This window comes from Rhinatrema bivittatum, chromosome 5 (assembly GCF_901001135.1).
Source record: "Rhinatrema bivittatum chromosome 5, aRhiBiv1.1, whole genome shotgun sequence".
Taxonomy (NCBI): Eukaryota; Metazoa; Chordata; class Amphibia; order Gymnophiona; family Rhinatrematidae; genus Rhinatrema; species Rhinatrema bivittatum.
The window spans coordinates 3,140,164-3,152,878 of record NC_042619.1 but is presented as its reverse complement, the minus strand read 5'-3'; the positions used below and the strand labels follow the sequence as shown (position 1 = coordinate 3,152,878).

Below are 12,715 nucleotides of genomic sequence, written 5' to 3'. Positions count from 1 at the left end.
TTGTTAGGAGTGACACTACAACATCACAATCCTCAGCAAACACTAAGATATCAAAATAAAGGACTACTGACTATTCCGACAGTACGGAGCACACATCCGACGCAAATAACAGATCAAGTATTTTCCATAGAGGATTCGAAGCTCTGGAATTCTATGCCTGAGATGTTACGTATTTTACCAGATAGAGTCAAATGTGAATTAAAAACATGGCTGTTCAAAAACGCATATAATTTAACTTAAAACATCAAAATATACAGAACCACAAAGACAAGGACAAAAGATAATAATCGAGCCATGAAGAATAAATCAAATGAGAGAATGCAAGATTCTCAAAACAACCCACCATCTAAGATGTGAAAACTATAATTTAGTTTTATTTATCCGTACTCTATGCCATATATACTAGATAAATTTTATATGTTCCTGAAAATTTCACTTGATAGAAATTAATACCTACCTATGACCATCCTGTAACCGATCTTTGTTTGCTGAGTTATAAGCATGATTGTCACTTTGTAAACTGTTGTGATCTATACATAGAACGATGGTATATAAAATCATCGTGGCTAGGTGTGCCCCAGGGAGTGGTTGAGTAGCACTGCTATAATAGGTGCTAATATTTTTTGCAGGGATTCACACTCTATTTCTCTCACTGCTTTTCATGCCCTGTCTAACTGCACTCTCCCCTCTCTTTGTCTCTGTTTCAGAACTGCTGAGAAGCTGCTGCCTGGCTCTGAATTCAGTCGATACGTGAATGGACAGAAGAGTGTAGTGAGATCACTGGTGCCCTACAAAGTCTATGAGGAGCTGGCAGATCACATAGACTTTGGTGAGACATGCTGCCATCTGTTCAATGCTGGGAATCAGTACTCCAGGCATAGAGGGGCCGATGCAGTACGCTGCGCTGACGCGAGCGCACTGTTAACCTGCAGTCGGATGCGGGTAGAATAGACACTAATCAATTCTGTAATGCAATAAGGGGATTAGCGCATATTCAATGCGCGTCCAACGCAGAGTGAATCTAATAGCGATCATCACATGCAAATGCTTGTGAATGAGGCTATTAGGCATTCACTCCTGATGCAAAAAAAAAAAAAGATTTATTTTTGTTTATTTATTTTTATATACTGAGATTCGATTTGACACATCACATTGGTTTACAGGGAAACAAGTGGTGCAGGAAACGACAAAGTTTCCTGTTTTTACAGATAAACATGGAATTAACTTTGGATGAACTGAACAAGTTAACAGGAAATTGAGGAAGTTAACAGAAGAAACATGGAAATAACTTTAGATGAACTAAACACGTTAACAAGTTATAAGGTGTAAGTGGGCACTTAACCGAGGTGAACAAGGAGTAAGGTCATTTATAATTACAAGAATTAACATGGAGTTTCGTCATAACAAGAATTATCATAGTTTCAGGAGGGAGTAGTCCTAGATTTTTGTGGGTAGGCAATAAGTTCTTTCTCACTGGGTCTGTGATTGGTGGGTGATTTTGGTTGGTGTCATGTTATTGCTGTAAAGGCTTTTTGAAAGAGCCAAGTTTTTAGGTTTTTCTTGAATGATTGGGTCATTGGTTCCGTTCTTAGCTCTGTTGGAAGCTTGTTCCATAGGGTAGGTCCTGCCAGTGATAGTGCACGTTCCATTGTTGACTTCCGGTGTGCCACCTTCGGAGAGGGGATTGGAAGAAGTCCAGTGTTTGTGAGGTGAAGGTTCCTTTGTGGGATGTGAAAGTGTATGGAAGCATTCAGCCAGTCAGACTTGTCATTGTGAAGAATTTTGTGTATGAGGGTTAAGGCTTTGTACTGAATTCAGTATGGAATGGGCAGCCAGTGTAGTTCTTTAAGGATGGGTGAAATGTGAGCTGATCGTTTGGTGTTTGTAAGAGCTCTAGCGGCAGCATTTTGTAGTAGCTGGATTGGTCTTAAGGTGGCTGTAGGGAGTCCCAGAAGAAGGGCGTTGCAGTAGTCAAGTTTTGAGAAAAGTAGTGCTTGAAGTACCATTCGATAGTCTTGGGAGTATAGAAGCGGTTTGAGTTTTCTTAAGACTTGGAGTTTGTAGTATCCGTCTCTTATCATGGAGTTAATGTGTTTTTAAGGTTTAGTTCATTATCTAGAACGATGCCTAGGTCTTTTACTGTAGAGACTGTTTGATTTTTTGATTGGCATGAAATTGCGTCAGGGCAGGGTAATGCGGTGAGTTTGTTGGATATATATAGGATTTCTGTTTTGTTGTGGTTGAGAGATAGGGATAGTTGTGAAACTAGTTGCCTTATTGTCAATAGATAAGTGTCCCATAATTTTAATGTTTTCTCGAGGGAATCTTTTAAGGTGAGTAGTATTTGAACGTCGTCTGCATATACATAGTAGGATAATCCTAATCTGTCTAGAAGTTTACACAGGGGCATCATGTGTATATTGAATAGGGAGGACGATAGGGATGAGCCTTGTGGAATGCCACATGGGAGGGGTATCTGTTTTGATTCTGTCGAGTTTAGTCTTACTTTGTACGATCTGTCAGATAGGTATGAGTTGAACTAGTTGATAGTGATGTCGCATGGGCCAATTTCTCTTAGTCTGTTTAGTATTATTTTGTGGTTCATGGTATCAAATGCTGCGGAGATGTCAAGTAAAATAAGGAGATAGGAGTGGCCGCTGTCTAGTTCTCTGAGGATTGTGTCAGAGAGGGAGAGCAGTAGCGTTTCTGTGCTAAGGAGTTTCCTGAAGCTGTGTTGGGCCAGGTATAATATATTATTGTTTTCCAGGTGCTTGGAGAGTTGTTGGTTAACGATTTTTTCAATGATCTTGGCTATGGAGGATTTGAAATGGGCTTGAAGTTTGCCTGATCGGATTCATCAAGTTGCGGTTTTTTAAGGATTGGTTTGATGACCGCACATTTTAGGTTGTCTGGGAAAATGCCTTGATCAAGTGATAAGTTGAATATGTCAGCTATGGGTTTGGCGATGGTGTTGGAAATGTGTCTCGGACGCATATTTAACTCTCATCTATTAACGCCTGCCTGGAGCAGGCGTTAATAGCTGTGCGCATCAAAAAAAGTACAGAAAACAGGAAAAATATCGTTGAGATATTAAGTAGGATGAAAATAAAAGAAATAAAAGTAAAAAACTAAAAAATTGACAGTCGAACCCATCACAAAAACAGACGCCGAGTTCATCTGCATCGGTTTTCGTGGCTGTCTGCCGGTAAGGAAAACCGACGCCAATAAACTCGGCATCTGTTTTCATGACCAATATACGGCAGTCACGAAAACCGATTGGGTTCACGTTAGCAAGGAAGTGCAAGCAACCCGAGCGCCTCCTTGCTAACGTGACCCCCTAATTTTAATATTGCATGGCGCCCCCCCTTTGGAGCGCCTGGGGCACGTTAAGAGAGCGGGCGCTGATTGTTCAGCTCCCGCTTTCTACGCGACTTTATTGCATCGGCCCCAGAGTCTGCTCAGTACTGTGCAACAGTGCCACACACAGAGAGACAATATTACACATGGCATCTGTTCGGTATGAGGAAAAGTGCCACAGTCAGACAGTGTCTTACCTGTAGATGGGGAAACAGTGCCACAGACAGTGGGGAGTATCTTACACTTGGTGCCTGTTCTGTATTGGGAATAGAGCCACAGACGATGGAAGGAGTATCTTACACTTGGTGCCTGTTCTGTATTGGGAATAGAGCCACAGACGATGGAAGGAGTATCTTACACATGGTGCCTGTTCTGTATTGGGAATAGAGCCACAGACGATGGAAGGAGTATCTTACACTTGGTGCCTGTTCTGTATTGGGAATAGAGCCACAGACGCTGGAAGGAATATCTTACACTTGGTGTCTGTTCTGTATTGGGAATAGAGCCACAGACGATGGAAGGAGTATCTTACATTTGGTGTCTGTTCTGTATTGGGAAAAGAGCCACAGACGATGGAAGGAGTATCTTACACTTGGTGTCTGTTCTGTGTGGGGGTAGAGCCACAGACGATGGAAGGAGTATCTTACACTTGGTGCCTGTTCTGTATTGGGAATAGAGCCACAGACGATGGAAGGAGTATCTTACACTTGGTGTCTGTTCTGTATTGGGAATAGAGCCACAGACGATGGAAGGAGTATCTTACACTTGGTGTCTGTTCTGTATTGGGAATAGAGCCACAGACGATGGAAGGAGTATCTTACACTTGGTGCCTGTTCTGTATTGGGAATAGAGCCACAGACGATGGAAGGAGTATCTTACTATTGGTGCCTGTTCTGTATTGGGAATAGAGCCACAGACGCTGGAAGGAGTATCTTACACTTGGTGCCTGTTCTGTATTGGGAATAGAGCCACAGACGATGGAAGGAGTATCTTACACTTGGTGCCTGTTCTGTATTGGGAATAGAGCCACAGACGATGGAAGGAGTATCTTACACTTGGTGCCTGTTCTGTATTGGGAATAGAGCCACAGACGATGGAAGGAGTATCTTACACTTGGTGCCTGTTCTGTATTGGGAATAGAGCCACAGACGATGGAAGGAGTATCTTACACTTGGTGCCTGTTCTGTATTGGGAATAGAGCCACAGACGATGGAAGGAGTATCTTACACTTGGTGTCTGTTCTGTGTGGGGGTAGAGCCACAGACGATGGAAGGAGTATCTTACACTTGGTGCCTGTTCTGTATTGGGAATAGAGCCACAGACGATGGAAGGAGTATCTTACACTTGGTGTCTGTTCTGTATTGGGAATAGAGCCACAGACGATGGAAGGAGTATCTTACACTTGGTGCCTGTTCTGTATTGGGAATAGAGCCACAGACGATGGAAGGGAGTATCTTACACTTGGTGTCTGTTCTGTATTGGGAATAGAGCCACAGACGATGGAAGGAGTATCTTACACTTGGTGCCTGTTCTGTATTGGGAATAGAGCCACAGACGATGGCAGGAGTATTTTACACTTGGTGTCTGTTCTGTATTGGGAATAGAGCCACAGACGATGGAAGGAGTATCTTACACTTGGTGTCCGTTCTGTGTGGGGGTAGAGCCACAGAAGATGGAAGGAGTATCTTACACTTGGTGTCTGTTCTGTATTGGGAATAGAGCCACAGACGATGGAAGGAGTATCTTACACTTGGTGTCTGTTCTGTGTGGGGGTAGAGCCACAGACGATGGAAGGAGTATCTTACACTTGGTGTCTGTTCTGTATTGGGAATAGAGCCACAGACGATGGAAGGATATCTTACACTTGGTGTCTGTTCTGTGTGGGGGTAGAGAGTCCCAAAAATGGAATATGTTGTGCAATTGTTTAATTTTCAAGGGTCCTGTTGCTTCTTAAAGGAAGTGAAGTATGTGGCTCTTCAGGGATCATCATTTTTTAATGTGTATTTAGCTTGTTTGGGGCAATGATTTGTACCTTTGGCGTCATTCCATTTATATACGCAGAGGGTCTCAATAGGGTTTGATAGTCTAAATGTTTGCTTTTGGCCTCCTCTTGATTCTGAGGGGGAAGGGGTTGTTCCCAGTAGGTTTTCTAACTGGTTGAGTTGGAGGTGCTGCAGTCGCCCTTTAAGATCTCTTTAATTGACGCTGCAGCTCCCTCCGGTGAGGGCTTTCAGTTGTATGAGCATGCAGAATTGGGCTTTTTCTTCAGGAGTGCCAGCATGCTGGCATGAGATGCCGATTGAAGTCAGAGACGAGAAAGAACTGATGAAGTTTCGTAGGAAATTAAAAACCTGGTTGATGATTGGTGGGGAAGAGGTGACAAGATTATTTTATTAATGATAGCTGGATATTGTGCTGATGTTTTATGTTGCAGAATTGTTTTCATTTAGTTTTTATATAATTTGATAATTTTGTACATTGCTTTGGGTGATTTATTGAAATCTGTAAAGCGATTAATAAATATTTAATTATATGTCTGTTCGGTGCTGAGGAATAGTGCTATAGATACTTCTGTCTTACTCGTGGGGATGGCATTAATGTGACCCCTTTAGAGCTAGAAGTGTTGTGGGTGCTTTGTATGACTGCAAGCTTTTGAAGGGAAAAGCCTCACAGAGTTTGCCTTAGATAATTTGGCTGCAGGTACAAAATACCCAAATGCTTTGCATGCAGCAAATGTTCCATGTTTGCCTGGTAATTCCCCCCCCCCCCCCTCCATGCTGGCAATGAACACTTTTTCCCACACGGTAGTGGAGAGAAGCAGAAATCAAACCATGTTTCCTTCTCATCCTGCTACACCAGTCCAGTCCTTACAGGCAGGTTATTCCTCCCCACCAGCAGATGGAGACAGAGCACTCAGGCTTCTCATGTGACATCATCGCTACTACTTAGAGGAAATAACAGGAAAATCCATGCTTTTTCTTTTGTGTCTCAGGTTCTGAGGAAATTTCTTCCTGTCCATTTTTAACTCCTCCTCCCCTTCTCCCACTGTTGCCCTGAGGCCTTGGGATAAAAGGAAAGAGAGGATCCTTCAGCGATTCAGGCCTGTATCTGGGGCAGAGAGGAAACAACCAGTAGAGCATAAGAACATAAGAAATTGCCATGCTGGGTCAGACCAAGGGTCCATCAAGCCCAGCATCCTGTTTCCAACAGAGGCCAATCCAGGCCATAAGAACCTGGCAAGTACCCAAGCACTAAGAAGATCCCATGTTCCCTGTACGTACTCTGATCAGTCCAGACCATGGGTTGAGCCTCCTGTCCAGCAGGTGGAGACAGACCAAAACTGAAAGGGTATCCTGTATCAGGACAGAGCCTACCCTGCAGCACTTCAGTATTTGTCTGTCTCCAGCAGATGCAGGCAGTTCACCCTGCGGTTCCCTTCCCTTCTTAGTTTGCCATTTCCCGGTGGGGGTTTTCTGTCATTCTTTTGGCAAGATCAAGCAAGTATTATTTATCTTTGCAAATTTAAAAAAGAAAAGATACAGAAATCTGTTTATTTTCAGGAGACAGCCCTGTCTCCTCGCTCTTTGGGGGGCCTAGGGGGGCTTACCCCTTGATTACTCAGCCTAGGCTCCCTTTCCCGGTGACCTGTGTGTTTTGGGGCAATACTGGTGGTCCAGTCTCTCCCCCTCACTGACTGCCTTGGCCCTGGGACGTCTAATTCCCCGGGTGTTCTGGCAGGGGCGTTCATTCCCCTGCAAACTCTTTGAATAAATAAACAAGAAACACACAGAATAAGTAGGTTGAATATTTGGAACAAGGCAGCTTTATCCTTCGCCTTGTTTGAGTCGGGGACGGTAGCGAGCAGGGTTCAATCGCCTGCACTCGCTCATCGGGGCAGCACAGCTCAGCTGTTTCTCTTCTTCGTGGCGGCTCCTTTTGATCATGCCGCATTCAGATCTATGCTTAGCCTGCGGGGAGCCTGCCACATGGCTCTCCCGCGATGGGCTTTGCCCTACCAGAAATAGAAACCAAATTATCACATTTTAGTGCTATCTCTGGCTTCAATATTAATTGGGATAAGTCAGAGATTTTAAATCACATGCCTGACAGATATGGTACATTCCCCACAAACCTCTCACGCTTTTAAATGGTCACCTACTAAACTTAAATATCTAGGGGTTTACCTCAGCAATAACATATCGGATCTGTTCCAGCTTAATTAAACCCCCCTTATACAGAAGGTGGGGAAAGATTTAGATAAATGGAATTCTCTCCCTTTCACGTTGTTGGGCAGATTGGCGACAATTAAGATGAACATACTCCCTAGAATCCTATATCTTTTTCAAACCCTGCCTATTTCTGTTAGCAAAGCTACACTGATCCAGTGGCAAAGGAAACTACTTCGATTTCTCTGGCATCACCGTCCGCCCAGAGTGGCACGAATGATTCTTTACCAGCATAAGTCATCTGGAGGATTAGGCTTACCCAACCTGGCATGATACTATGCAGCAGTACAACTCCGTCCAATCGTGGAATGGCATCATACTGACGATCCTAAACCGTGGGTGACACTGGAGCAGGAATGGTCGGCTTCCATGCCGCTTTCATCCCTAATTTGGCAACCTGGCAAGACTTGGCGACCAGATATATTTTTGACCCCATGCAAGCGACATACTTTAAATATATGGTATCATGGAAATCCAAATTGGTGGGCAAAGCTGATTATTCTTTACAGACTTTTCTATTTCACAGTACTTCCTTCTCTCCAGGTCTACCCAGTTCTGCCTACTGCACCTGGAAAACCAGGGGCATTACATGTATCTCGCACCTCATGCAGCAAGGATCCATTATTTCATTTTCAACTCTCAATGAGAGGCATCAGTTGCTCCACATGGAATTTCTCTCTTACATGCAACTACGACACTTCATTCTTCGGATCCTGGCACAGGGACTACTGTCACCTATGCATTCATTGTTTGAAGGCTACTGCACGACTCCCAAAGTACTTGGAGGTCTCATATCCAAACTCTATAAAATCCTGGCCTCTCGTCCGTTCACTAAATATGCACATATGTTAGCAACTTTCTTTCTCTCCCGCTCCCCACAGCCTGGGGACTACAGGTCCTGGGGACCATGGCTTCCACTATCGATCTGGTTCCTTGGGCCTTCGCGCATATGTGATCATTACAGAAAGCTTTGCTATCCCGCTGGAAGCCGGTACCGGTGTCATTCTTCAGATCCTGGCACAGGGACTACTGTCACCTACGCGTGACAAGGCAATAGCTAAAGCCAGAAGAATGTGTTTAAAAAAGGATTGGATAAGTTCTTGAAGGAGGATTGGATAAGTTCTTGGAGGAGAAGTCCATTACCTGCTATTAAGTTCACTTAGAGAATAGCCACTGCCATTAGCAATGGTTACATGGAATAGACTTAGTTTTTGGGTACTTGCCAGGTTCTTATGACCTGGATTGGCCACTGTTGGAAACAGGATGCTGGGCTTGATGGACCCTTGGTCTGACCCAGTATGGCATTTTCTTATGTTCTTAAGAATGCTGGGCTGCATAGAGAGAGGAATATCGAGCAAGAAAAGGGAAGTGATTATCCCCTTGTACAGGTCCTTGGTGAGGCCTCACCTGGAGTACTGTGCTCAGTTCTGGAGACTGTATCTCCGAAGAGACAGAGACAGGATGGAAGCAATCCAGAGAAGGACGACCAAAAAGGTGGAGGGTCTTCACCGAATGACTTACAAGGAGAGATTTAAGAATCTAAATATGTACACCTGGAGGAAAGGAGGAGCAGAGGTGATATAGAAACATAGAAACATAGAAATGACGGCAGAAGAAGACCAAACGGCCCATCCAGTCTGCCCAGCAAGCTTCACATTTTTTTCTCATACTTATCTGTTTCTCTTAGCTCTTTGGTTCTATTTCCCTTCCACCCCCACCATTAATGTAGAGAGCAGTGATGGAGCTGCAACCAAGTGAAATATCAAGCTTGATTAGTTATGGGTAGTAGGGGAAGTAGGGGAAGTAACCGCCGCAATAAGCAAGCTACACCCATGCCCATCTGCTTTACCCAGACCGTGCCATTCAGCCCTTATTGGTTGTTTTTCTTCTCCCCTGCCGTTGAAGCAGGGAGCTATGCTGGATATGCTTGTAGTATCAGCTTTTCATCTCCCCTGCCGTTGAAGCAGAGAGCCATGCTGGATATGCGTGAAGTATCAGTTTTTCTTCTCCCCTGCCGTTGAAGCAGGATATGCATTGAAAGTGAAGTATCAGGCTTATTTGGTTTGGGGTAGTAACCGCCGTAACAAGCCAGCTACTCCCCGCTTTGTGAGTGCGAATCCTTTTTTCTTCTCCCCTGCCGTTGAAGCAGAGAGCCATGCTGGATATGCGTGAAGTATCAGTTTTTCTTCTCCCCTGCCGTTGAAGCAGAGAGCTATGCTGGATATGCGTGAAGTATCAGTTTTTCTTCTCCCCTGCCGTTGAAGCAGGATATGCATTGAAAGTGAAGTATCAGGCTTATTTGGTTTGGGGTAGTAACCGCCGTAACAAGCCAGCTACTCCCCGCTTTGTGAGTGCGAATCCTTTTTTCTTCTCCCCTGCCGTTGAAGCAGAGAGCCATGCTGGATATGCGTGAAGTATCAGTTTTTCTTCTCCCCTGCTGTTGAAGCAGGGAGCCATGCTGGATATGCGTGAAGTATCAGTTTTTCTTCTCCCCTGCCGTTGAAGCAGAGAGCTATGCTGGATATGCATTGAAAGTGAAGTATCAGGCTTATTTGGTTTTGGGGTAGTAACCGCCGTAACAAGCCAGCTACTCCCCGCTTTGTGAGTGCGAATCCTTTTTTCCACATTTCCTCTTGCTGTTGTAGCTTAGAGTGATGTTGGAGTCACAGTAACCATGTGTATGTTTATTGAATAAGGGTATTGTCTCCAGGCAGTAGCCGTCATTCTGGCTAGCCACCCACTCTTTATTGACGGCCTCTTGATTTTATGGATCCAGAGTGTTTATCCCACGCCCCTTTGAAGTCCTTCACAGTTCTGGTCTTCACCACTTCCTTCGGAAGGGCATTCCAGGCATCCACCACCCTCTCCGTGAAGAAATACTTCCTGACATTGGTTCTGAATCTTCCTCCCTGGAGCTTCAAATCGTGACCCCTGGTTCTGCTGATTTTTTTCCTATGGAAAAGGTTTGTCGTTGTCTTTGGATCATTAAAACCTTTCAAGTATCTGAAAGTCTGTATCATATCACCTCTGCTCCTCCTTTCCTCCAGGGTGTACATATTTAGATTCTTCAATCTCTCCTCATAAGTCATTTGATGAAGACCTTCCACCTTTTTGGTCACCCTTCTCTGGACCGCCTCCATCTTGATATGATACAGACTTTCAGATACTTGAAAGATTTTAATGATCTAAAGACAATGACAAACCTTTTCCATTGGGAAAAAAACCAGCAGAACCAGGGGTCACAATTTGAAACTCCAGGGAGGAAGACTCAGAACCAATGTCAGGAAGTATTTCTTCACGGAGAGAGTGTGGATGCTTGGAACGCCCTTCCAGAGGAAGTGGTGAAGACCAAAACTGTTGCGGTGATTCACGGAAGAAGACACGTCAGACAGGATTCTCGGGAAGGCACCCTCAACTAGGCCGGAGCACTCCTTTTATTGTCCTGGGTTACATCTTATCAGAGTAAACATAGGCGTATACATCATACCATTGGCTACAACACTGCAGGACACATAGCTGTAACAACTCATGCTGTGCGCATGATCAACTCATGTTACTGTTTGGGTGGGAGCAAGCAAGTATTCTGTGTTTAGGGCAAAGGTTGTTTGTGAAGCTGAGATAAGGAAGTGCAGAGAGATCTGAGAAGTGTTGACATAGCCAAGCTCAGTGTGGTTTGCCAGCTGCTGAGCAAGGCCTTTGTCTCCACAAAAACTGTGAAGGACTTCAAAGGGGCGTGGGATAAATACTGTGGATCCATAAAGTCTAAAGGATGTGAATGAAGAGAAGAGGCATGGGGGTAGCTTGCGGGAATTACAGCTACTACCTGGAGATTAATACCCTTATTCAATAAACACACTCACTGTCAATGCAACTCCAGCATTGCTCTATGCTTCAGCGGCAAGAGGAAATGTGGAAAAAAAGGATTTGCATTCACAAAAAAACCAGGGAGTAGCTTGCTTGTTGCGTTGGTTACTACCCCAAACCAAATAAGTCTGATACTTCACTTCATTGCATATCCAGCATAGCTGTCTGCTTCAACGGCAGAGGGGGAAAGAGGAAAAGAGGATGTATATTCAGGCAACAACCAACAAGGGCAAACAAATAATTATGGGAGTAGCTTGCTTGTTATGGCGGTTACTACCCTGAATCAATTAAGCCGGATACTCCACTGGGAATACATATCCAGCACAACACACTTCTTCAACGGCAGGGGGAATAAAGAAAAGAGGAATTATATTCAGACAACTAACAAGGACTGAATGGTACAGGCTGGGTAAACAAATAAGCGTGGGAGTAACTTGCTTATTGCAGCAGTTGCTACCCCTGACCAATTGAGCTGGATGCTTCGCTTGGATGCAGCTCCAGCGCTGCTCTCTACATCGATGGCGGGGGTGGAGGGAAACGAACCAGGGGGTTGCTGATGGGGCCAAGAGTAACAGATAAGTATGAGGAAAAAAAAAAGTGTGAAAGCTTGCTGGACAGACTGGATGGGCCGTTTGGTCTTCTTCTGCCGTCATTTCTATGTTACGGACAGCTCTCCCACTCTCCGACTCTACCATCGCTGACATACAATGATAGCTATCGCTCGTGCACCTCCTGAAGGGGTTACCCTTACAGACTCCTCAGTGGATCATGGTCACGACGGATGCCAGCCTCTCGGATTGGGGAGCGGTGTGTCAAACACAGGCTATGCAGGGATACTGGTCCCCAGTTGAATCCCACTGGCACATCAATCGGCTGGAGGCTCGAACGGTCCGCCTGGCTCTTAAGGTCTTCCTTCCTCTGATCCGTCGCAAAGAGGTGCGAGTGCTCTTGGACAACTCCACCATGGTAGCCTATATCAATCAGCAGGGGGGCACCAGAAGTTGTCTGGTGGCCCTAGAAGTCAGCAAGCTCTTCACCTGGACGGAAAGGCACCTGGATCGCTTAGCAGCTTCCCACATTGCGGGGAAGGAGAATGTGCAAGCCGATTTCCTCAGTCATCAGCATCTAGACCCTGGCGAGTGGGAGTAATCAGATGAAGCGATGGATCTGATCGTCTGCAGGTGGGGTCCTCCTCACCTGGACCTGATGGCTACTTTGAGCAATGCCAAAGCTCCCAGATTCTTCAGCTGCAGAAGGGAGCACTTCTT

The 12,715-nt window shown here is 45.0% G+C and overlaps 1 protein-coding gene across 1 annotated transcript in view; it reads left to right on the top strand.

Annotated features, from left to right (window-relative positions):
* Positions 1–12,715, top strand: part of TPP1 (tripeptidyl peptidase 1) — a 130,992-nt gene that overhangs the window by 34,906 nt on the left and 83,371 nt on the right. The window contains exon 4 of the mRNA XM_029601900.1: positions 708–829. Within this exon, the coding sequence (XP_029457760.1) occupies positions 708–829 (122 nt within the window). The remainder of the gene's footprint in view (positions 1–707; positions 830–12,715) is intronic.